General features: G+C 40.0%; 2 protein-coding genes across 2 annotated transcripts in view; one reads left to right on the forward strand and one right to left on the reverse strand.

Annotated features, from left to right (window-relative positions):
* Nucleotides 1–7,731, reverse strand: part of LOC105482542 (acyl-CoA thioesterase 13) — a 31,023-nt gene extending 23,292 nt beyond the window's left edge. The window contains exon 1 of the mRNA XM_011742678.2: nt 7,475–7,731. Within this exon, the coding sequence (XP_011740980.1) occupies nt 7,475–7,555 (81 nt within the window). The 5' untranslated portion in view covers nt 7,556–7,731. The remainder of the gene's footprint in view (nt 1–7,474) is intronic.
* A 65-nt stretch (nt 7,732–7,796) lies between these two features.
* Nucleotides 7,797–25,261, forward strand: LOC105482543 (tyrosyl-DNA phosphodiesterase 2). The gene is made up of 7 exons (XM_011742679.2): nt 7,797–8,111; nt 8,198–8,283; nt 16,223–16,396; nt 17,050–17,141; nt 20,429–20,547; nt 21,798–21,968; nt 24,167–25,261. The coding sequence occupies exons 1-7, from the start codon at nt 7,869–7,871 to the stop codon at nt 24,446–24,448; spliced, it is 1,167 nt and encodes a 388-aa protein (XP_011740981.2). The 5' UTR covers nt 7,797–7,868; the 3' UTR covers nt 24,449–25,261.
* Nucleotides 25,262–26,689: the final 1,428 nt, after the last annotated feature.

Consider the following 26,689-nt stretch of genomic DNA (forward strand, 5'->3'; position numbering starts at 1 on the left):
ACTCTAGGGGCAGGGCATAGCTCAACAAAAGGCAGCAGAAACTTCCGCAGACTTAAAGGTCCCTGTCTGACAGCTTTGAAGAGAGTAGTGGTTCTCGCAGCACAGAGTGTGAGATCTGAGAACAGATAGACTGCCTCCTCAAGTGGGTCCCTGACCCCCGAGTAGCCTAATTGGGAGGCATGCCCCAGTAGGGGCTGACACCTCATAAGGCCGGGTGCCCCTGTGAGATGAAGAGTCCAAAGGAAGGATTAGGCAGCAACATTTGCTGTTCCGCAGCCTCCGCTGGTGATACCCAGGCAAACAGAGTCTGGAGTAGACCTCCAGCAAACTCCAACAGACCTGTAGCTGAGGGTCCTGACTGTTAGAAGGAAAACTAACAAACAGAAAGGACATCCACACCAAAACCCCATCTGTACGTCACCATCACCAAAGACCAAAAGTAGGTAAAACCACAAAGATGGGGAGAAACCAGAGCAGAAAAGCTGAGAATTCTAAAAATCAGAGCGCCTCTTCTCCTCCAAAGGAATGCAGCTCCTCACTAGCAATGGAACAAAGCTGGACAGAGAATGACTTTGACAAGTCGAGAGAAGAAGGCTTCAGACGATCAGTAATAACAAACTTCTCCGAGCTAAAGGAGGATGTTCGAACCCATTGCAAAGAAGCTAAAAACCTTGAAAAAAGTAGACGAGGCCAGGCGCGGTGGTTCAAGCCTGTAATCCCAGCACTTTGGGAGGCCGAGACGGGCAGATCACAAGGTCAGGAGATCGAGACCATCCTGGCTAACATGGTGAAACCCCGTCTCTACTAAAAAATACAAAAAACTAGCCGGGCGAGGTGCCAGGCGCCTGTAGTCCCAGCTACTTGGGAGGCTGAGGCAGGAGAAGGGCGTAAACCCGGGAGGCGGAGCTTGCAGTGAGCTGAGATCCGGCCACTGCACTCCAGCCTGGGCGACAGAGCGAGACTTCATCTCAAAAAAAAAAAAAAGAAAAAGAAAAAAGAGTAGACGAATGGCTAACTAGAATAAACAGTGTAGAGATGACCTGATGGAGTTGAAAACCATGGCACGAGAACTACGTGACACATGTACAAGCTTCAGTAGCAGATTTGATCAAATGGAAGAAAGGGTATCAGTGATTGAAGATCAAATGAATGAAATGAAGCAAGAAGTTTAGAGAAAAAAGAGTAAAAAGAAATGAACAAAGCCTCCAAGAAATATGGAACTATGTATGTGAAGAGACCAAATCTACATCTGACTGGTGAACCTGAAAGTGACAGGGAGAATGGAACCAAGCTGGAAAACACTCTTTAGGATATTATTCAGAACTTCCCCAACCTAGCAAGGCAGGCCAACATTCAAATTCAGGAAATACAGAGAACGCCACAAAGATACTCCTTGAGAAGAGCAACTCCAAGACACATAATTGTCAGATTTACCAACGTTGAAATGACGGGAAAAATGTTAAGGGCAGTCAGAGAGAAAGGTCGGGTTACCCACAAAGGGAAGCACATCAGACTAAAGTCCTTGTGATATTGAGTTACAGGGCTTTGACTCCTGGGTCTAAAAAGGACTCCAAGTCCTGCTAAATCTTAAACACTGACAGCAATTGAAGCCTCATCTTCAGGCCCCGTAGAAGATGCCAATCAAAAGAAACTTCATTCCTGAGATACAGGGCCAGAAATTAAAGGCATTTAACTCCTCAAGGCCCAGGGACTATCGAAGAAGAGGTGGGCACGTGAGACTGTAAGGTCCAAATTTGAAAGATAAAATAATGTCAGTTTCTCTATAAATTAATCATTAATGTCAAAGGCACAATGATGCAAGATCAGCATATGGGCCCCTGTATCAGATTAACAAGGTTTTCTTCATGCAATAACTGACTCCTTAATAAAGGTTATAAAGGTTATAAAGGCTTATGGAAGTTATATCTTTTTCTTTTTTTTTGAGACGGAGTCTCGCTCTGTCACCCAGGCTGGAACTGCAGTGGCTCCATCTTGGCTCACTGCAACCTCCGCCTCCTGGGTTTAAGCGATTCTCCTGCCTCAGCCTCCCGAGTAGCTGGGATTACAGGTGCACACCACCACCCCCAGCTCATTTTTGTATTTTCAGTAGAGATGGGGTTTAGCCATGTTGGCCAGGATGGTCTTCATCTCCTGACCACCTGATCCACCCACCTTGGCCTCCCAAAGTCCTGGGATTACAGGTGTGAGCCACCACACCCAGTTGGAAATTGTATCTTATAGTCAAGTTTAAAATTTTATAGATTGTTTATAAAATTTTGAAAAACAAATTTAATTAGCTTCATGCTGTTTTTATTAGGGCTTATTGTTTGGAAAGTTAAGTCTCCTCTCTCAAAGAAAGAAGGTTTTCACCTTTTTACGAAATCCTTGAGTTATCACTTTGGTTAAATGAATGATTTATTTTATAATGACCTGTGATCCTATTTTTGTGATATCCGGTGTTTTAAACATTTGATATTTGACAAACTTCCAAAATCAAATTATAAATTGTCTTTTTCTGACCCAGTTACTCCTTTAAGATATTAGGTTCCCTAAAGCCCAAACATGGCATAATTTGGCTTATTTGGTACAAAAATTACACAGGAAGCATTGTCAAATAAGAGACAGTGTTTGGCTTTCTCTGAGATGTATATGTATAAATATGTTATTGGTGTGTGTTCCAAAATTATGGGAAATTCCTGTAATTGTGATATGACCTAGTGTACATTATCAGTAATAATCATAATTGTTACGTTAACATTATTGTGTGCTACAGAGGAGAGGTAACAAATTTCCTTGTCAATTGTGTGTTTGACTATGGCTGCCCTAAAACTTTTAGTCATCCATGGATAATTGTTGTGTTGTTTTGGTCCTCTTTATAAAGTGTTTTGTTGTTGTTGTTGTTGTGGTTTTTTAAGATTCACTAAGTGTTTTATTCTTGATAATGTTTTCTTTGTTAAATTTGTTCTTTTTAATTAATCTTTAAGTTCTAGGGTACACGTGCACAATGTGCAGGTTTGTTACATATGTATACATGTGCCATGTTGGTTTGCTGCACCCATTAATTCGTCATTTACATTAGATATTCCTCCTAATGCTATCCTTTCCCCATCCCTCCACCCCACGACAGGCCCTGGTGTGTGATGGTCCCCGTCCTGTGTCCAGGTGTTCTCAATGTTCAATTCCCACCTATGAGTGAGAACATGTGGTGTGTCGTTTTCTGTCCTTGCGATAGTTTGCTCAGAATGATGGTTTCCAGCTTCATCCATGTCACTACAAAGGACATGAACTCATCGTTTTTTATGGCTGCATAGTATTCCATGGTGTATATATGCCACATTTTCTTAATCCAGTCTATCATTGTTGGACATTTGGTTGGTTGGTTCCAAGTCTTTGCTATTGTGAATAGTGCTGCAATAAACATACACGTGCATGTGTCTTTACTGTAGCATGATTTATAATCCTTTGGGTATATACCTAGTAATGTGATCACTGGGTCAAATGGTATTTCTAGTTCTAGATCCTTGAGGAATCGCCACACTGTCTTCCACAAAGGCTGAACTAGTTTACACTCCCAACAACAGTGTAAAAACGTTCCTATTCCTCCACATCCTCTCCTGCACCTGTTGTTTCCTCTTGAATGCAGGTCTCCAATAACTTTGGAGATTGTTATGAGAATAGGGGAAAAACTTTCAAAACTCATGGAGAGCTAAAATCCTCATGAATATTAAGCAGAATAGGAATTAACTACGGGGACTGAACTAATCTTTTTGACTTTTTTCTTAAAACATTGCTGATCTTTTGCTTTGTTTTTCAGAGTCTTGAAACTTTTGAGCTATTGACAGCTTTTAACAATTTAGTATACTCCTATGAACAAAATTTGGAGCATATTTGCTTCTCTCTACCTGATTTCTCCAGAATTTGGAAACTATTTGTGAGTATTCTTAACTTGTGCCAATACAGTTATTTGCATAAGTGCAATAAGAATCTGTTTTCATTTGTAACAAGACACAATTGGAGAAACTGATTATTTTAGGAAGGCTTTGAGTGGAATGGTATACTTTCCTTTAAGAAATCAAATCTGAATTATGGAGACAATAAAAGCCCTTGGGAAAACTGGCCTCATACTTTACACAGTCCCTGTACAGAGTTTCTGACCTGTGCTAAGTAAAGAGTGTCATTTTCTGACAGGTCCAGGAGCCCCTGGTTTATTATGGAACATCAAAAAGAAAGGAAATTCACCCAACTCATAGGTATTTGATGGTACAAATCCATGGCTGAGCTTGGATTTTAAAAAGTCTGAGATTCCTTCTATGGAACAAAGTTCCTTCAAAGCCAATTTTAAAAAGCCTATGTGAAAAATAATTATTCTTGCTACACTTTATACAAATAATCTGGTCAAGTATAATAAAGCGAATCAGTCCTACCATGATTTGTCTTTAGTAAAAATGGAAAACTGGAGAGAGAAAAATTATGTTTCAAAATCTATAGTCCACTTGTTGTTAGTGGACTATAGTCCACTAACTTGTTGTTAGGCACTAGTCTTGACTAATTTTTATCAATTTTTATTATTTTCTACAGTTTAGGCTGAATTCTACTTTTTTCTGGCTACAAGTCTCCAAAATAATATTTTTAATTTTTTTCTTCTTTCTTTTCCTTTTTTTTGTAATTTGGAGACACTGAAAACTAAACTGTGCTTTTGTAAAGCCCTGCAAACCGAAGCTAGACAACTTAAACTTCAGAAGAAAATAACAGTAACCTATTTACATACATAAGCCACTTTCATACCTACCTACTGATATATGGACTTCAGAACAATGTAGCCCATGTATATTTTCCAGAATTGTTCTTTTGTTTGTTGTTTTTTTCCCTTCCTCCCCCTATTTTCTCTTCACAGGACATGAGACTGCACAACCTTCTAAAAATTAGCTTTCCTAATAACTTGGGACCTACCTGTCTAGGAATAAACCATCCTAGCATGAGAGATCAGATGAAATCTGGGACCAAAGACTCATTTTGCTTCTAAAATGCTTTCTCCAAAAGATTTTTTTTTAAAAAAGAAAAGAGGGCAAATGTAAAGGAAAATATCTTGGGCCCCCAAATCACTAAGTTAAAAGAATTCAAGCTGAGAATTGCTTAGAGCAAACCTGCCTCCCATTCTATTCAAAGTCATCCCTCTGCTCACTAAGATAAATGTGTATCTGACTGCCTCCTTTGCAAAGAAACTCAAAAGAATGCAACCGTTTGTCTCCCACCTACCTGTGACTTGGAAGCCCCCTTCCCGCTTCAAGTTGTCCTGCCTTTCCGGACCGAACCAGTGTTCTTTTTACATATATTTGTTGATGTCTCATATGTCCATAAAATGTATAAAATCAAGCTGTGCTCTGACTACCTTGGGTACATGTTGTCAGGACCTCCGGAGGCTGTGTCACCGCGTGTGCATCCTCAACCTTGGCAAAATAAACTTCCTAAATTAACTGAGACTTGTCTCAAATTTTTGGGGTTCACAAGGTTTAGTTATAAATGCTTCTTATGGAACATCATTTTCTTATAAGTGAGGCAGGAGAATAGCGTCTGGAGGCAGGCAACCTAGGGCTGTTTCAAGCTGACTTCCTATAAGTAAATTGAAAGGAAAACCCTTTGAAAGGAGTTTTTCTCTCTCTCCAGTTTTCCATTTTTACTAAAGATAAATCATGGTAGGACTGATTTGCTTGATTATACTTGACCAGATTATTTGTATTAAGTGTAGCAAGAATAATTATTTTTTACATAGGCTTTTTAAAATTGGCTTTGAAGGAACTTTGTTCCACAGAAGGAATCTCAGACTTTTTTTTGTTACTTTCCACACCAAGTAACAAAAGAACCAGCGGCTTCTCCCTTTCCAAACCTCCACCTTTTCTGTGTGGCAGATGGGAAACTGAAAGTACCTTGATTGGTTGCAAAAAGCAAAATTATGCTAAGAAGTTAGCCCTTATAAAAAAAAAATTATGCTTTCTGCAACCAATCAGATCTTCCCATAGGAGTGTAACTATGTAACGTCACTTCAGCTTCTGATAGCATAGCAAGTCTTTGTTTGCATATTAAGTGGAACTTTGTAACTTCACTTTAGCCTCTGATTGGTTGCTTTTCACAGCCAATTGTGGGACACCACTTCATTTACATGAGATGAGTACCAAGTGGCTAACAGGAGACTTCCATGGGGTATCAGGGCCCTCGAGCTGGTGCTCCACACCCTAAACACAGGCGTGTCCTTTCATTTTCAATAAATCCCTGCTTTTGTTGGGGCATGGTGGCTCACGCCTGTAATCCCAGCAGCACTCTGGGAGGCCAAGGCAGGTGGATCACCTGAGGTCAGCAGTTTGAGACCAGCCTGACCAACATGATGAAACCCTGTCTCTAATAAAAATACAGAATTAGCCAGGCGTGGTGGCGCATGTCTGTAATCCCAGTTACTTGGGAGGCTGAGGCATGAGAATCACTTGAATCTGGGAGGTGGAGGTTGCAGCGAGCAGAGATCGTGCCACTGCACTCCCACCTGGGCGACAGAGCAAGACTCTGTCTCAAAACAACAACAACAACAACAACAACAACAACAAACAAACACCTTCAAGGCCAGGTGTGGTGGCTCACACCAGTAATCCCAGCACGTTGGGAGGCAGAGGCGGGTGGATAACCTGAGCTCAGGAGTTCGAGACCAGCCAGATCAACATGGAGAAACCCTGTCTCTACTAAAAATACAGTATTAGCTGGGCATGGTGGCACATGCCTGTAATCCCAGCCACTCAAGAGGCTGAGTGAGGCAGCAAAATCGCTTGAACCGGGGAGTTGGAGGTTGCAGTGAGCCGAGATCGCGCCATTGCACTCCAGCCTAGGCAACAAGAGCGAAACCTCTTCTTAAAAAAACAAAAATGAAAACAAACACCTTCGGGCTTTGTGAGTGCTGGTCTCCGAAAAGCACTCCGTTTTACTCCAAGCGCTAACTTATTTCTTCAGGAGTTGCATGCCTTTGAGAAATTTCCCAAACCACTACAGAGGAACAACTTCTCCCTTCGTCCACCACTCTACCAAGCACTTGGCTTTCGTACCTCATTGCAATTATTTATCTTCTAATCCTCCAGAGTCTAGAGAATTAGACTGTAATGTGCCTTAAATGCAGACGTTTCTCTTATTCTTCTCTGGGTCCACGCAGACGCTTGTTGGTTGAAGGATCAAACTCCAAAGTCCCTCCCAGCCTTACAACTGAGGAATTGTGTCTCCACGACTCATAACTATACCTATCTATGTTTAGATAGAGAACTTACGGGTTCGATCCAGCATATTTAGGAGCTCCATTAAAGTAGTAATCATTACCACTAAGGTAAATTTACAGGCGTACTAGAACAGAACCTAACAAGAGATAATTATTCAAAGCTCACAACGGCACCAAGCACGGTGCTCTCTTTCCCTTCATTAGAAGCCAAGGCTTCGCCTCCCATACCTTTCCCAAAATTCTGTCAAAACCGCGACTCTTTGTCATGGCCTTTATCACCTCCCGCAGATTCAGAGTCACGCTGTTCATCGTGGACGGTTTTCCGGCCTTTGGGCTCTGCGCAAGAACGAACTTTGGAAGAGGTGGAAAATCCAGAAGTTCGTGAAAGAAGGACACAGAGGGCGAAGAGCCTGCACCCTTCTCCGCCCCTAGGAGTGCAAGAGGCCGGACGTCACGCCAGCTGGAGGCCACGGTGGTCTGCGATTTGCTCACTGACGTTTCCCGCACGCTTGTGACCACGCGCGCACGCGCGCTTCGCCCCCACCACCTCGGCGGCTCGCCTGCGGCGCAGCGGCACCGATTATTCTCCGAGAGCGGAGCGAGTTTCCCTGCCGGGCGGTTGATGCGGGAGCGCCGTGGCGCAGGCGCCTGCGCAGAGCCGACCGTTGGCCTCCTGTTCCGCTTAAAGGGGCGGTGCGGAAGCGGCGAAAAGATGGAGCTGGGGAGTTGCCTGGGGGCGGCGGAGGAAGAGGGCGAGCCAGAGGTGAAGAAGCGGCGACTTCTGTGTGTGGAGTTTGCCTCGGTCGCGAGCTGCGATTCCGCTGTGGCTCAGTGCTTCCTGGCCGAGAACGACTGGGAGATGGAAGTACGCTTTTGCTGTCTTCGCGTCCCGCTCCGTTAGCTAGGTCGGTGGAGCGCACAAACCTCATCCCTGGTGCCTTTGTTTTTCAGAGGGCTCTGAACTCCTACTTCGAGCCTCCGGTGGAGGAGAGCGCCTTGGAACGCCGCCCTGAAACCATCTCTGAGCCCAAGACCTAGTAAGTGATGAGGGGAGCTGGGAGCCAGTCCGGACGGAGGCAGTTTGATACCAGGTTGCGCTGCGCGTCCTGGGACCTGCCGTGTAGTTGGGCAGAAGATGCTGAGGCAGATCTCCAAGCTGCGCAGCCAGAGGAGCAGGGCTTGCGTTGCTGCTGCTGCGCGGAGATGCGCCCCAGCAGCGGATCTAACACTCCCCCATACTGTCACTTCGAACGTGATTTGGAGTCCAGGGAAATGGAAACGTAATGTTTGACTCAAATGATAGGAAGTAAGTAAGCGAGAGGTTTGAAACGAATGAAGGCAAAAATCTTCCGTCGAAGAATGGCAGCTTGGAAGTCTCCTTGCTTCCTGAATTGTTTATTTATTCTAGGCCTTAGGCTGGCCAGCCAGAATAATAGGTTTTTTGTTGTTGTTATTTTTTTTAATGCACACCTACTCCTGTTATTTCAGTGCCCCTCTCCAGTTCCTGCACTACTGCTCTTGAAAAGTGTAGATGCCTTACAAGGCCCTCTACTATTTGGCTCCATAACTTGGAACCTGTCTTTCCAGGTTCCAGGCATATCAAACTTTTACTTTTTTCCAATGGGTCATTTTCTCCTGTCTTTGAACCTTCGTAAAGATCTTTATTACCTCTACTTGGATTTTTTTTCTTTTTCCTTCCTTGCTAGTATGTATCTTAAAGGCCCAAGCTGAGACACGATTTATCTCCAGGAAACTTTTCCTGATGTCCTAAGTCTAGGTAAGGTTCCCCTTTTAGGTACTCTTATATCATCCTGCGTGACCCCTGTTATAATAACTTAGTCCATATTGTAAGTGCTGTTCATTGTTTTATGTCTCTTACTGGACTGCACATCTAGTAAGGAGTATCTGTTTTTATACATTGTTAATTTCCCAAAGTCTGACAACATCTGACACATCATAAGCTCCCAATAAATATTTACTGAATGTATAAAATTCTCCCAGTTATATGTACAACTTGTAAAATTGACTGTTCATAGTGGAGACTGTATTTTCCCTTTGGTCTTTTCAGCTGCATTGTCTTACAGATGTGATAAGATATTTTCATTAGGTTCCTTTCTCTGTCTTGCCTCTTGTTGGGGAATTGTCTGCTCTCACACAGTGATTTGTCTCTGGCTTCCGTTTTACTAACCAGAGCAAGTTGGTCTAGGAGGTGTTCACCTAGCTCAGACTGGCCAGTCAGATCCTCTCCTTGGTTTCAGAATTAGGACCAAGAGAGTCAAGTCTGAGTCTTCCTATGGAGCTGGAACTGTAACGTGTTAACTTAGCACCTGTGAGGATTCATACGTATCTTTTTTTGGGTACAGAGAAGCTGAGAACAGAGGTCTGCAGCGAGAGAATGAAGCAGAGGGAAGTTGAAGTGTAGGATTGAGAGAAAGCCCTTAACTGCCATTCCTTAAACATGGCTGTATTTCTGTACCAGGCTCTGTGACATGTTGTTTCCTTATAAATTCACCTGTTTTGGTCAAACCAACCTGAGTTAATGTCTGTTGGTTGCAATAGACTGTATCGTAACCAATAAATAGTAACAAAATAAGTGGATTTCCTGGAATAGGCCCTCAGAAAAGATGCGGATCAAGCTGAGCAATGGTGTCATGGCTATTAGGATTCTCTTACCCCGGAATGGTAAATTGGCAAAAACAAGCAAAGGTGTTGATTAGGCTGTGGTCTCTTGTCTCTCAGAACTCAGGTCAAGTATGAATGAGAGTGAGGTTTTAAAGTTTAGTTTGTTGAAGAGAGAAAAATGGGGAAGGGGCAAACTTCAGGGTGTTTCTAAGGCCTGTGCATTCACAGAGCGTGCGGTGATTAGATTTTTGATATTGGCTTTAGCAAAAATGAAAGGAAAAGAAAAAAAATTGATTGGAAGATTTTATGACCAGAGAAACTCAACCCTGCTGAGCAAGGGCATTGGCTGTCTTAAATAATTGGGGCAGGAATCTCAATTCTGGAGTGAATTCCTGGGATATCAACAAAAATTGAAATTGAACACTAAAGTGATTTAGCCCCCTACATTAGAATCTATCTTTAGTGTCTCTGATGAGATACCAGGGGAATCCTCTTAAAACAGCTATGCTGAATCTTAGCTGCATATTGGAATTATCTGGGGAAATAAAAAAAAACAACAACAACAGATTCTAATTAGTCTTGAGTAGGGCCTGTGTATTCCTCATTGTATTTTTTTTTTTTTTTTTTTTAAGCTGTGCAGGTAATTCTAATGCAGAGCCAGCATTGACAGCCCATGTCCCAGAGCCTTGTTACTCAGAGTGTGGACTCTGGACCAGCAGCATGCTACTACTACTTGCGAGTTTGTTAGACATGCAGAATCTTAGGTCTCACCCAGACCTACTGAGTCAGAATTTGTATTTTGACAAGATCTCCTGGTGATTTAAAGTTGAAGAGCACTGGCCTAACACATAAAACCTGAGACACCAGATATACTGACAAAAGCGCTTCCTCATCTGCTTAGGAATGAAGTCAAAAAATCATGCCCTTAACATTCACCAGTCCCTCTCTGTTCCCTTAGTATTTCTGTACAGCAGCGTTTTAGAGTTTATTTCCCTTTTCATTTTCCCAAATGGAAATTTTAAATACAGTTGCCTGGTTTTTCTTGCTGCATTAAATATTAAATATTGTGGGTGTTGCATAAATTGCAGAGATATTTGTGTTAGGTTCTTGCATTGCTATAAAGAAATACCTGAGACTGGGTAATTTATAAAGAAAAGAGATTTAATTGGCTAACAGTTCTGCAGGCTCTACTGGAAGCAAGGCCCCAGCCTTTGCTGGGCCTCAGGAAGATTTCAATCATGGCAGAAGGGAAGGGGGAGCCCAGGTATCACACGGTGAGCACAGGAGCAAGGGGTGGGGTGGTGCCACATACTTTTAAACAACCAGATCTTGCAAGAACTCGCTAACGTGAGGATAGCACCAAGACATTTATGAGGGATCTGCCCCCATGACCCAAACACCTCCCACTGGACCCCACTTCCAACATTATGGATTATATCTCAATATGAGATTTGGAGGGGACAAACATCCAAATTATGTCAATATGGAATTGGATTGCAATGAAACTGGAGGAGGAAAGGATGGCATAGTGAATAAGAGCATGGACTCTGGAGCCAAAATGCAAAGGTTCTAAGTCCACCTGTGCTGTTTAGTAACTGTCTAACCTCTCTCTGCCTCAATTTCTTTGTGTAGTGGGGATAGTAATAAGGTTCTAAGTCTACCTGTGCTGTTTAGTAACTGTGTAACCTCTCTCTGCCTCAGTTTCTTTATCTGTGCGACCTCTTCCTCATGGGGTTGTGGTAAGGATTAAGTGAGCTGATAGGTGTAAAACACTTGGAATTGTGCCTGGCATATAGAACTCAATAAGTATAAACTATGGTTAATGACACCATCATGCTCTCCCCATACATCACCCATGACAATCCACCCATTGAGGAAAGTAGGGGTTGTGTTTACAGTTTTATGAAGTAGATTGAGTTATAGTTGGACATCTTTAAACTTGGAAAAAAAGGTGTGTGTGCCAGATAGGTAGGGGGCCTAATGTGATTAACCAACACCTTTGTCTTTGACAGTATATGTATTTTTAAATCCAATTATGAAACAGAAGATTTGACAGAAATAAAGAGCTAATAATTTTTCCTTTCTGGTTTTAATGCTTTCCATAAAAAGGAAACAACATCTTTGATCAGGCATGGAATCACTTGGCTTTTTCTCTATGGTGGTAAGATGAAGGGGGCCTGCCCCTCCACACTTGTGGGTATTTCTCATCAGGTGGGACGAGAGACTGAGAAAAGAAGTAAGACACAGAGACAAAGTATAGAGGAAGAAAAGTGGGCCTAGGGGACAGGCGGTCAGCATATGGAGGACCCGCACTGGCACTGGTCTCTGAGTTCCCTTAGTATTTATTGATCACTATCTCTACCACCTCGGTGAGGGGGATGTGGCAGGACCATAGGGTAATGGTAGGGAGAGGGTCAGCAGGAAAACGTGAGCAAAGGACTCTGTGTCATAAAATAAGTTTAAGGAAAGGTGCTGTGCCTGGATGTGCACGTAGGCCAGATTTATGTTTGACTTTACACAAACATCTCAGTGCAATAAATAGCAGTATTGCTGCCAGCATGTCTCACCTCCAGCCATAAGGCGGTTTTCTCCTATCCAAGTAAATAGAATATATGACCGGGGTTTTACACCGAGACATTCCATTCCCAGGGACGAGCAGGAGACAGATGCCTTCCTCTTATCTCAACTGCAGAGAGGCCGCCTTCTTTCACTAATCCTCCTCAGCACAGACCCTTTACGGGTGTCGGGCTGGGAGACTGTCAGGTCTTTCCCTTCCCATAAGGCCATAACTCAGGCTGTCTCAGTGGGGAGAAACCTTGGACAATACCCAGGCTTTCTTGGGCAGAGGTCCCTGTGGCCTTCTGTAGCACATTGTGTCCCTGGATACTCAAGTCTGGAGAATGGTGATGACTTTTACCAAGCATACTGCCTGCAAACACAATTTTAACAAAGCACATCCTGCACAGCCCTAAATCCATTAAACCTTGAGTCAACATAGCACATGTTTCTGCGAGCACAGAGTTAGGGCTAGGGTTACAGATTAACAGCATCTCAAGGCAGAAGAATTTCTCTTAGTACAGATCAAAATGGAGTTTCTTATGTCTTCCTCTTTCTACATAGACACAGTAACAGTCTGATCTCTCTTTTCCCCACAGTAAGACGTTGAAAAAAGGTCTAATATTAGCTCATTGTTGAATAAGAGAACTTTTGGGTGGGTTGAAATTCACAAAAGAAAGTTTTGCACTTGTTTTTTTTTTTTTTTTTTTTAATGCTCTTGAAGGTTGTTTTTATGTAAAAGGAAGACAATTCAAAATATTTTATGCTTCAAAATTGGCATTAAGTTCATCTAGCACCCAGATCATGGCCTCTAAATACCATTCTTCACTGAAAGGAACAAGGGCTTTTTAGAAATGACTGATTTCATAGAATGGAAGAGGCTTAATGTGAAAATAAAAGAAGTTAAAAAGAAATGACTGAGCAGGGGCAAAAAAAGTACAAGATGAGCCTATGATATCTGTGGTGGTAGAAAGTAGGAGGTGCCCAGAAAATGTTGGGGATGTGCCAGAAGGGCACAAGACCTAGCTTAAAAGCTCCCTACCCTCATTCCCCATCAAATCTGATGTAATCCAAGCAACAGGATGCTTGGTAGGAATAGATTACAATCCATACAAAAAGAACCCATACTGATATAAATACAGTTGCCCAAGAGAGAAGGGAACATTTTTCCTTACAGTAGAACTCTAACTATTAAATATAGAAGGCATGAGGAATTAGAAAAAAAATCTTCATTTGGAAACTGCCATATTGATAATTATTTCAGGCAGGTATCATCAACAGATACTAAAACTAGTAGGAAAGTTCAGTGAACAACAGCATATTTACATAATCACAAAGTACTTTCCCACAAAACACTATGATGGGGAAAATCATAACTTTGTAGCAGAGAAATCTGGTTAACAACACTTTAACCAAGTGATCAAAGCTAACATCACCAGGAATGGGACAGCTCCATATCAGATACTTGATATGATGCATTGAGGAAGACATACTATCACTTCTGTGACATTCCTGCTAAAAAATGCATAATCTGAACCAAATAATAGGAAAACATAAACCTAAACTGAAGGACATTCTGTAAGATAAATGGCCTGTGCTCTTCAAAAATGTCAGTCATGAGAGACAAAGACTGAAACACTGTTCTGGATTAAAGAAAATTAAAAGAGACATGCCATCTAAATGTAACATGTGATCCTGGATTAGGACACTAGTAGCACAATTGGCAAGATCGAACTAGGTCTTTAGATAATATTAAATCTAGCCACAGGAGGCAATAAGAAAAAGAAAAATTTGTATCAATGATAATCTTCTGACTTGATGATCATACTAGAGTATACCATTATGCACCACATAACCACATCTCAGTTGACAACAAACTGCATAAATGAAGATGATCCCATAAAATTATATGACTGTATTTTTGCTATACCTTTGCCATTGTGTTACAGTTGCCTACAGTATCCAGTATAGTAGCATGCTGTGCAGGTTTGTAGGCTAGGAGCAATAGGCTAGACCATATAGCCCAGGTGTGTAGGAGGCTGTACCATCTAGGTTTGTGTAAATTCTCTCTATGATGTTTGCATCATGGTGAAATCACCTAATGACACACTTCTCCAAATGTGATGCATAACTGTATATATAAGCATGTCTTTGTGTTTAGGAAATAATACAAAAATATTTAAACAAATGGTTCAGAGTAAAAAGAACAAACCAAGTAAATGTTAAGTAAGTAAAATGTTAACATTTGAGGAATCTGGGTGAATCGTGTATAGGAGAAAAGTTAAAATGTTGGCATTAAAATTACAAATTCAAACACCTATTTTTAAAATTCATGAATAGTTTATACATGCTTAGAAGTCACCTTTTAATAATGTAACATTTGAGGAATCTGGGTGAATCGTGTATAGGAGAAAAGTTAAAATGTTGGCATTAAAATTATAAATTCAAACACCTATTTTTAAAATTCATGAATAGTTTATACATGCTTAGGAGTCACCTTTTAATAATGTTGGTCCCTCCACTCATATGTCTGGGGCATTGGTTAGGGGAGCAGATGGTGGAGTCAGGACTATGGACTGGAGCACATAAATATGTCCTTTCCAGCATGGCAGTCTCAGGGTGGTTGAACTTTTTACATGGCAGTTCCAGGGTTCCTGGAGGAAGTATTCCAAAAGCCTTGAATGGAAGTGGCAGATTATCTTAAGGCCAAACCTCAAAAGTCCCAGAATACTCTTTCCCTGTAGTAAGCAAACCACTAAGGTCTGGATTCAAAGGGGAGGGGCATTAGGCTTCATTACTCAAAGAGGGGAGTAGCAAAGAATTTGCAGTTCCTATTTATCTGCCACAATGAGATCTTATTTAATATATGATTTAAAAAGATTCCAAAAAGATTTAAAAATCCTACATTTCTGAGTCTAATTTGGGATCATAGTTTATACAATTATTTTAGTGACACATGTCATTGAAGGATATTAAGTTGTCTGTAACTGCCCAAATGAGCAAACATTTGGACGGTGCAATAAGAATCTATCTATGAACGCAAAAGTATCTGAGACCGGTCTAAATCAATTTAGAAGGTTTATTTTGTCAAGGTTAAGGACGTGCCAGTGACACACCCTCAAGAGATCCTGACAACCTTGTGGACATGTGCCCTAGGTAGTTGGGGTACAGCTTGCAAGTCAATACCCTGAGGCACCAAGGGTTGCAGCAGAAAAAAAAAAATTAATTGTAAGGCCGCCAAACCAGGAGACTGGAGGAAACTTCAGATTCTCCTTGAGAAGTCTGGAGCTTGAGACTTGAAAGGGTGTTGAGTGGACCAAGGTGTGAGGATTGTTGATTGGTCAGAGTACAATGATGAAGTCATGGGATCTGGAGATGAAGAAACTGCATTCTCATGCAGATTCAGTTCCTTGAGGGTGTCTTCAAACTGGTTAGTGTCAGCTTTCTGCTGGAATTCCGCGTCTGAAAAACTTCTTAAGCAATTCTTAAACAAAAGCCTTCTGATTCTGATGTCAGAGATCCCACCCACAGGAGCAATGGGGATGCAAGTGGCCAGTATATAGGGCTATGGGATGACTTTCTGTTACAAAGAAGTGGGCCAAAGTGCAGCGAGATTAATGCTTAATTATATTTCTGTCTAGAACCTGGCATACAATTTTTGTTAACCCTGTAAGGACAGTGTCAAACTTTTAGTGCTCTTTTAAAATTTGTCTGTAAAATGAGGGCTACAAATACAAAAGAATTCTTAATCAGTGTATAGATTATTTGCAAAGCTGTGTTTTATTCTGATCTTGCCAGTGTTGACCTAACCAATGAAGAAACAACTGATTCCACCACTTCTAAAATCAGCCCATCTGAAGATACTCAGCAAGAAAATGACAGCATGTTCTGCTTCATTACCTGGAATATTGATGGATTAGATCTAAACAATCTGTCAGAGAGGGCTCGAGGGGTGTGTTCCTACTTAGCGTTGTAAGTATTATCACTTCTGTTTAATAGTAATGTGTCTTATGTATATTCAAAGGAACAGTTCAAGGTTGTGGGCTTTCGAATTAAACCTAAGTTCAATGTCCAGCTCTGAGAAGAAATATCTGAAAGAATTGAGATGATTGCCTCTGAGAGCAGGATTGCAGGCTGCAGCAAAGTGGGAACACTAATTTTTGTTAGAAGCCTTTTAGTACTGTTTTCTTCTTAAACTTTGTTTATAATAACTACGTGAAATTAAAACTGCCAAAAAGATCTATTTGTGCGCCATACTGGCTCTGTGACCTTGAGCAAATCACTTAAGTTCTCTGGAGGTCAGTTTTCTTCATTGTGGATAATAACTGCTTCAAGAGGATTGAAAGAAACGTTGAAAGCATCTCTTAGTGTGTAGGACCATTGAAGTCTCTCAGTATGGTGGTTTCTATTGTCAGTTTTTCTAGTTCTTTTTGATATGTTTGTTATGGTACTAAAATAGCACACATCTTTCTCATTTTATAGTTATCAAAGATCAGCATAAACACTCAATATTAGGTGCACAAGAGGGTTTTTTGCTTTGGTATGTTGTGGAATTTCCTTCATTTAGGTAGCTGAAAATGAAATGGTATACTTGGTATTTGTCATAAACTGATGTTTTTCGTTAGGTACAGCCCAGATGTGATATTTCTACAGGAAGTTATTCCCCCATATTATAGCTACCTAAAGAAGAGAGCAAGTGATTATGAGATTATTACAGGTAACAATTTTTGTTATTCAACTTGTCTTTTTTTTGACAAACAGGTCAGTGAGAGGGATAAATCAAAGTTAGTCTATTGGGACATGGAGAAGAAAAAGCACAAATAAATAAGTTTGAGAAAAATAAGCAAGACCCAGGATACTACAAGAATTATAGGAGAATATTTTATACAACTTAATAAGTGTGAAAAGGTTAATAAGTGAAAAGGAAATGGATGATTTTTCAGGAAAATATAAATTGCTAAAATTTGAGAAACTGAGTACCTTTTTGTTGAAATTTAGTTGTTAAAAGTTTTAAGTGAAATAATCACATTGTGGTTATGCTTTTTCAAAAAGTCTTTATTTTATAATTCCTTATTTATTTTGTTGTTCTTTTTATACTTTTTTTGCCCTGAGTAATTTAGGTTTTAAATTTTCCATCTATTTTGTTTTTGCTAAATATATTTAAAATACTGCTTTGGCCACATCTCATGATTTTCATATAGTCTTTCCTTGGTATTCTCAGGGGATTGGTTCTAGGGTTCCTTGGTGGATACCAAAATTCACACATACTCAGGTTCCTCAGTCTGCTCTGCAGAACCCATCTATATGTGAGCGCTCCATATCTGCGGGTTTCACGTTCTGAGAAGACTGTGTTTTCAACCCACGTTTGGTTGTGGATGCAGAACCCACAGATACAGAGGACCAACCATATTTATTGAAAAAATACCTGTATAAGTCGACCCTTGAAGTTCAAACCTGTGTTGTTCAAGTGTCAACTGTATAGTGTTTTCTTTGACTTTCATTTTTATATAGTATATGATTTTTAATTTCCGTTGACTCCTTAAGCGAGAATTTCTAAGGAGAGGGTTCTCAGTCTGTGTGTGTCTCTCAATGGAACGTTTTTGTATTCTCTTGGGGATTCTTTTAGGATTTTTGATTCCCATGCTTCCTTCTTAGTTTACTTCCTCATTTTATTGGCGCACCCTCTCTAATTTCTAAGGAACAGTGCATGGACAGTGAAGTTTTTGAATCCCAGCGTATTTGAAAATGTCTGTGTTGTAGCTTTGTGGTTCTTGATAGTTTGGCTGAAGATAGGTATCTGGGTAAACAGATGTTTTCCTTCAGAATTCTGAAGGCATTCTTCAATGTCTTCTAATTTCCATTATTGATAATGGGTAATAAGGCTGATGTCATTCTAATTCTTATTCTTTTCTTTTTCCCTACTCTCTGGAAGCTTTGAGGGTCTTCTTTTAACCCTCATGTTCTTTGGGGTTTTTTTTTTTTTTAACATTTATTGTACTGAATGCTTGGTGGGAACTTTTAATCTGTGGAATTTTAATATGTGGAAAACCTTAATTGTTGAAAATCCTTTTCTCTCTCCCTCCCACCATTCCCCTTGCCTCTCCTTTCATTCTTTTCATTATTTCTCTTTCCTTTTCTCCTTGTCTCTTCTTTCCTCCCTTATAGTTTTTTTACTCCTCCCCTTTTTCTGAACTCCCTCTGTTAAACGGTGGACCTCCTGGGTTGATCCTTAAATTTTCTTAACTCTCTTATTCTCCTATCTCTATTGACTGTTCTACTTTCTTGGCAACTATCTTGACTTTTAGATAGCATTATTTTAATTTCCTAGGCCTCCTATTCACTGAATATCTTTTTTATGGCATACTTTTCTTGGTTTATGGATACAGTATCTTTTTTGTTAGTTTTTTGTTTGTTTTAGGTTTTAATCTCTTTCCATGCATTGTTTTTATTTCCTTCTTTTTGTTTGTTTCGATTATGTTATGTCATGTCAGTATCCATCATGTCATGTCAGACTTCTTCCTTAAATATGTAGGGATCCTTGGCTTTCGGTTCACATTTAAACACCAAACACTAAAATGTTGATTACAAGGCTAAGTAGTTTACCTCACTGGAGAGGGGTGAGGGATTGATTGTGGAGCAAACTACTTATTCATTTGAGGGAGACCCACAATTGTCAGTGTGTTGGTATATACAGGCCTTTAATCTGAGGCCATTTTGTTTCTCCAAAAAGAGTGATTTAGCTTTCTGCCTTCTGGGTGTTGGGGCTGGGGTGGTGTGCTTGTTTTGCCTAACTTCTGGAAGCAGGTCGGGGAAGGGAGCTGAGTCGGCACACTTAATCAGTGTTCAACCCATTCCTCTATCAGCCCTGGGCTAACACGCATGCCCCTCCCTGTGGTTGGTGACTCTGGAGCCTCTAAAATTTAGTTCTCTGTAAAACCCTAGTCTCCTGTTAATAGAGGGACAGTCACTTAGCTCTAAGGAGTTGAGGAAACCTGGGAGTTGTTTAACCCCATATCCAGACCTTGAACTGGCCCCCCTCTTCTTACCTCAGCACCTTACCTTTTGTGGTACCTTTATGTTCAAGCACTAAGTGTTTCCAGATTTTGGTGGAACAAATCTGCTTGCTTCCTGTCTATGGTTCTCTGCTACAGTCACTCAAGTGGTTTCCTTCTGTTTTGATAAACCGGTTCCCACTTCTCCATCTGTTTTCTGAAAAACTACTGGAAGCTTTCATTCATGGCCTCTACTCCTATTTTCTGTTCTTGCAGGTTTATATCTTTCTAGATTTTTATTCATTTACTATAATTTTTCTGGAACTTCTAGCATGAGAGGTAGTAAATGGATATCAGTTGGCCACAGTTCATCTTATCTACTCTGTGTCTTTCAGAAATTTCTCAAATTTTCTCATCTGATATTGGCGGCATTATATTTTGGCACTTGTTTACATTTTTTTTTTTCATTTTTATTTATTTATTTATTTATTTTGAGACGGAATTTCACTCTTGTTGCCTAGGCTGGAGTGCAATGGCACGATCTCAGCTCACCGCAACCTCCACCTCCCGGGTTCAAGTGATTCTCCTGCCTCAGCCTCCTGAGTAGCTAGGATTACAGGCATATGCCACCACACCCAGTTAATTTTGTATTTTTAGTAGAGATGGGATTTCTCCATGTTGATCAGGCTGGTCTCGAACTCCTGACCTCAGGTGATCCACCCACCTCGGCCTCCTAAAGTGCTGGGATTACAGACATGGGCCCCTGTGCCTGGTCTTTTTTTATTTATTTATTTTATTTCTTCTAAGCTTCTAGTTAAAATTTGGGAGGGAGGGAGGTAGACTTGTTTGGCCATGATGAACTACTTTGAAATAATAGTTTAGTTTAAAGATTTAGATCCATGTAAGTATCTGTTACCTGTTTGCTATAAAATTCTTCAGTAGGCAAACTTGTGGTAAACTGAAAATAACTTTGACCTCCTCAGCCTAAATTCTTTTCCACAAATATTTGTAGGTCATGAAGAAGGATATTTCACAGCTATAATGTTGAAGAAATCAAGAGTGAAATTAAAAAGCCAAGAGATTATTCCTTTTCCAAGTACCAAAATGATGAGAAACCTTTTATGTGTGCATGTGAGTAATTTTTTAAAATTGAGTGTCTTATAAAAAAAGAATACATTTTTTTCATAGTTTTGTTGTTATTCTTTTTAATACCATTGCCTTTTGAGAAAAATTTGCTTCACACATGTAGATTCTTTTAGATAGTCTTTAACACTTTCTAAAATTAAGTTTTTACATAAATTTTAAATGCAGATAGAATTCTCAGTCTATTGTTTTCTTAAAAATATTTGAGAGTTTGCTAACATTCCACATTTGCTTCCTAAAGTAATGTTTTTACTCTATACATGCTACTATATTGTACTCTATGAGACTTACAAAAATGAAGAATAGATCTTGATCTGATACAGTATATAGATTAGTAAGGGAGAGTGTATATATATATAGTAACTAAAACATAAGAAAGGCATAAGTGCCACAGGAGAGGTGTAAATGTGTGGAAGTTTAGAGAAAGGAGATGATTTTTAACCAGATTGTTTAGTGAGAGTTTTATAGAGGAGATGGTATTTGAAATGAACCCGGAAAAATATGTAAGACGTAGACATTAAAAAGAGTCCAAGTAGAGAAACCACCATGAGCAAACTTTTCAAGTTGCAAGAGGTGTACATGTGTGAGTATGAATGAGCATTCTATTCAGTTGATTGTAGGGGCCATGGAGAGGGAAATGTGACAGGTTGAGAAGTATGTAGGCTCCTGATTATAGAAGAGCATGAATGACCAATATGAAAGAATTAGACTTGATTCTGCAAGCACTTCATATAATGATAGATTGTACATTGCTGGTGTCTTAATTGCAAATGGTAAATGATTCTCATTCATTCAGTTAACTTTTTTGGAATACCTGTATGCCAGGCCCTTAAAAATACAGCAATAAATAAGAATCATCTGTGCTTTGCAAATGACTTATGGCTTTGTAAGAGGGAAATAATTGTCCTTTTAATTTAGCCTAGGGGGCTTTAAAACAGTCTGTTCAGCATGCTTTAGGTGTATTGAGGAGGGAGCCACTGATGGCCTGGGGACACTGGGAAAAGGTTCACAGTGGAGGTGACATCTGGGGGTAGGTCGTGCTTGCTAAACAGTCTTCTTTGGGGACAGGGTTAGTGCTTTAATACTTCTTTTGATCTGGAGGGATAGACGCAGTGCTGATTATACAGTTTCAGTTTAGTAGATATATACCATTTGACAGAACAATCTGCTGATTTTGTTATTAAAGTTCAGTATTAATAGTCAGTGGACAATTTTAATGACTTTTTGTCCTGTTGCAGGTGAATGTGTCAGGAAATGAGCTTTGCCTTATGACATCCCATTTGGAGAGCACCAGAGGGCATGCTGCGGAACGAATGAATCAGTTAAAAATGGTTTTAAAGAAAATGCAAGAGGCTCCAGAGTCAGCTACAGTTATATTTGCAGGAGATACAAATCTAAGGGATCAAGAGGTGAGTGACAAAGTCAGTGTGATGTTTGAGGACAGATTATTGCTATGGAGACTAATTTAGGTTCCTTTGACCAAAGCTGTTAAAACTAGGACCTGTAGTCACTCAAAATGTCTTAAGTGACCTTGCAATTCAGCAAGTATTTGTTTAGCCTATGCTGTATGCCTAGGAGAAGAAGGGGCTTCTTTTGGAGGAAATACAAATGTGCATGAGAAATAGACAACACTAAACTATATATATGAGATTAGAAAGAAAGGTAGAGAAAATGATTTTAGAAGAGTTTAGAAAAGGTTGTTTCTTTGCAGTATTCCTAGTTGCAATATGAGAACAATGGAAAGATTTGACCATGATAATTGTTCCTAACTCTCTTTTTTCCTAGGTTTCCTTTTCTTTTTTCTTTTTTGTCTTTTATTAGCCTTTTTTACCCACTTTTCCTGCTCCCACCATGCCCAGATCTCCAGGTCTGAAACAAAGTCTGTTTCTTCTTGCCTATAGCTTAGCTGAGACACAGTGGGATTTTTCAGGACCTTAAAAATTTAAACATAGAATTACTATGTGATGCATCAATTACACTTCTAGGTATAAATACCCAAAAGAAGTGAAAGCAGGGATTTGAATATGTTTTGTCTACCCATGGGTGTTCACAGCCGTGTTATTCACAGTAGCTAAAAGGTAGAAGCAGCCCAAGTATCACTGACAGATGAATAAACAAAATGTACTGTATGCATACAGTGGAATATTATTACCCTTAAGATGAAGAAACTTTGCCGGGCGCGGTGGCTCACGCCTGTAATCCCAGCACTTTGGGAGGCCGAGGCGGGCGGATCACAAGGTCAGGAGATCGAGACCACAGTGAAACCCCGTCTCTACTAAAAACACAAAAAATTAGCCGGGCGCGGTTGTGGGCGCCTGTAGTCCCAGCTACTCGGGAGGCTGAGGCAGGAGAATGGCGTGAACCCGGGAGGCGGAGCTTGCAGTGAGCCGAGATCGCACTACTGCACTCCAGCCTGGGCGACAGAGCGAGACTCCGTCTCAAAAAAAAAAAAAAAAAAAAAAAAAAGATGAAGAAACTTTGACACATGCTACAATATGGGCGAATCTTAAAGACATTATGCTGAGTGAATGAAGCCAGTCCAAAAAGGAAAAGATACTATATGATTCCTCTTATGAATTTCCTAAACTGGTCAAATTCATAGAGATCGAAAGTAGAATGGTGTTTGCCAGGGACCGGGGGTATTAGGGAATGGTGAATTGGTGTTTAATGGGTACAGAGTTTCAGTTGGGGAAGATTAAAAGGTTCTGGAGATGGTTGATGGTCATGGTTTGCACAACTATGTGAATGTACTTAATGCTACATCACTGTACACTTAAAAATTGTTAAAATGGCTGGGCACAGTGGCTCACGCCTGTAATCCCAGCACTTTGGGAGGCCGAGGTGGGCTGATACTTGAGGCCAGGAGTTCGAGACCCTCCTGACCAACACGGTGAAACCCCATCTCTACTAAAAATACAGAAATTAGCCGGGCATTGTGGCACATGCCTGTGATCCCAGCTGTGCAGGAGGCTGAGGCACTAGAATTGCTTGAACCTGGGAGGTGGAAGTTGCAGTGAACCGAGATTGCACCACTGCACTACTTCCTGGGTGACAGAGTGAGACTCCATCTCAAAAAAAAAAAAAAAAAAATTTGTTAAAATGATAAATCTTATATTGTGTATATTTTACCACAAACAATTTTTTTTTAATCCCGGAGCGTGAATGAGCAAACAATTAATATTATTAATAAACTTCAAATAAAACTGAAGGCAGTTGAAATGTTTGGATCATATAAATGCTATACTTCTAAAATTGTAGACTGAAGTAGAGTGGCAGTTCTGCCTTCTTTTCACTTGAGTTCAGTTTTTAGAAACAGATAACAGCAGTAACAGGCCATGTATGTTCAGCCTTCTAAATTTTATCTGAAACCCAAAGTTAACCTATTTATGGCAGAAGAGAAGGGGCAAATTCCAACCCCTCTGGCTGTCTTGATATTTTTATATTACATACTACTATGCAGCATAATACTTTTTATAATGTATCTCGATATTTTGCATTTGTGCATTAATAATTTCTTGCATGGTAATAGCAAAAACGCCTTTTTTTTTTTTTTTTCTAGTTGGGAAAAGGCTATGTGTATCTTAGAGAGTATTCTTTTTCTTTTCAGGTTACCAAATGTGGTGGTTTACCCAACAACATTGTGGATGTCTGGGAGTTTTTGGGCAAACCTAAACATTGCCAGTATACATGGGATACACAAATGAACTCTAATCTTGGAATAACTGCTGCTTGTAAGCTTCGTTTTGATCGAATATTTTTCAGAGCAGCAGCAGAAGAGGGACACATTATTCCCCGAAGTTTGGACCTTCTTGGATTGGAAAAACTCGACTGTGGTAGATTTCCTAGTGATCACTGGGGTCTTCTGTGCAATTTAGATGTAATATTGTAAAATGCTTTTCAAATGTGAGTTTTGTCCTGATTTTTGCAAATACAGTTTCCACCTTCTGGAAAGGTAGGTTTGATGTGGAGAAAATAATGTACTAGATCATTGTCACAGAAAAACCAACTATGATTTGTGGTTGTGTTTTCAGAATTCAACATTAAAGATTAATGTTTATTTAAATGAACACATTCCTGTGTTCAGGATGTGAGGCCGTTTAATAATAAGGGCACAAAGCCTGTTAGAGTTTTTAACGGTGCTTATAGCTGCCAGCTGGATTCCAAACAGGAATCACATTGTCTCTGAGCTAATGTTTATGTTTTTCCATTCAGGCACCGAAATAGTTAACATTTAAAATAAGTCTTCAAAAGAAAACATAAGAGATTATTGAGTTATTGGGACTGGATCCTTTATTTCATAAGTTCAGATCATCTTAAATGAAAATGCCATGATTATCTGCAGTTAAATAGATGACAGCTATTCTACATCAGACTTGATTTTTGTCAGCTAACTACATAATTGGTAAGCTATAATTGAAACCTTATGGCTTAAAATTCCTTAACTCCGTTTTGATTCATGTTTGTAGTCATGTTGTCAACAGAGGCAAAGTTAGGCTTGATGATGGTTAAAATCAGTTTGATAGCACCATGGGACGTTTTTCTAACAAAAATAAATGCATAAAGAGACATAGCCTTTTAGTTTTGCTAATTGTAAAATGGAAATGTTTTACAGGAAGTAAATGCAAATTACTTGTAAGTGTGCTTTAAAGAAAAATATTTTCCCCACAAGAGAAATTTAAATAAAGGATTTTATTTGTTTATAGTTTGTTTTAGTATGCTTTTGTGTCCATGATGAGATTAAATTTTTTATCTGCTTCCTGCTTTTGGCTCTACTGCTGCTTCTTCCTCTTTGTGTAGAAGAAAACAGATTTCCATTTGCTTCTCACTCCACCAAGAATTACCAAGAATATATCTGCTTCCTTTGTGTGAAAAAAGAAAGCCAATGAGAATGATTAGAAGTAACAGAACCTTATTTATATCAGGAGTGCCAAAACTTAAACACCTAAAAAAAGACATTTATATATAATACTCCCTTTGTAGTGACAATGAAAGAGTTTAAATGTTAATCATAATTTTAATCATTAAAAATAAAAAATGAGAATAGATGTTAATAGTTGAGTAGCATACATCATAGAAGTAAGACAATAGTACATTTCTGTGGGAAAAGGGTTATCTGGCATAAATTGCTTTTATTTAGAAGAGCTAAGTTAGAACTTCAGATCATGTTGCAAAACATAGATGGGTGAAAGTCTACATTCCTAAAACAGATAGTGTAATATATTAGATTAAATAAAGGATTATCGTCTGGGTGCGGTGGCTCATGCCTGGAATCCCAGCACTTTGGGAGGCTGAGGCAGGTGGATCACCTGAGGTCAGGAGTTCAAGACTAGTCTAACCAACATGGTGAAACTCCGTCTCTACTAAAAATACAAAAATTAGCCTGGCGTGGTGGCAGGCGCCTATAATCCCAGCTACTCAGGAGGCTGAAGCAGGAGAATCGCTTGAACCCGGGAGGCAGATATTGCAGTGAGCCGTGATTGTGCTATTACACTCCAGCCTGGGCGAGAAGAGTGAAACTCTGTCTCAAAAATAAATAAATAAATAATTGTCAAATTGTTTTAAAACCATGGATGTATCATTTCCTTTATATAACTCACAGCATCTACATGAAATACCTTCTTGTGTACTGCTTATGACAAAATCTAAAAAATTATAAATGAAGTGTATAGAAACAAACCACTTTTAGGCCCGGTGTGGTGGCTCATGCCTGTAATCCCAGCACTTTGGGAGGCTGAGGCAGGCAGATCACGAGGTCAGGAGTTCGAGACCAGCCTGACCAACATGGTGAAACCCTGTCTCTACTAAAAATACAAAAAAATTAGCCGGGCGTGGTGGCACGCGCCTGTAATACAAGCTACTCACGAGGCTGAGGCAGGAGAATTGCTTGACCCCGGGAGGCAGAGGTTCCAGTGAGCCGAGATCATGCCACTGCACTCCAGCCTGGGCAACAGAGCAAGACTCTGTCTCAAAAAAAAAAAAAAAACAAAAACCACTTTTAGTCTGCTTTCATGAGCAATAGTTTTCATAGTTTTTCCAGTGTAGTAGCTTTGCTTACCTTACCTTCCTGCTTAGTGAAATTCCAACGTAGAATCTTCCGGGTGGTGGTGGTTTTTTTGTTTTTCAGTCTCAA

The sequence above is a fragment of the Macaca nemestrina genome, chromosome 5 (genome assembly GCF_043159975.1).
Source record: "Macaca nemestrina isolate mMacNem1 chromosome 5, mMacNem.hap1, whole genome shotgun sequence".
Taxonomy (NCBI): Eukaryota; Metazoa; Chordata; class Mammalia; order Primates; family Cercopithecidae; genus Macaca; species Macaca nemestrina.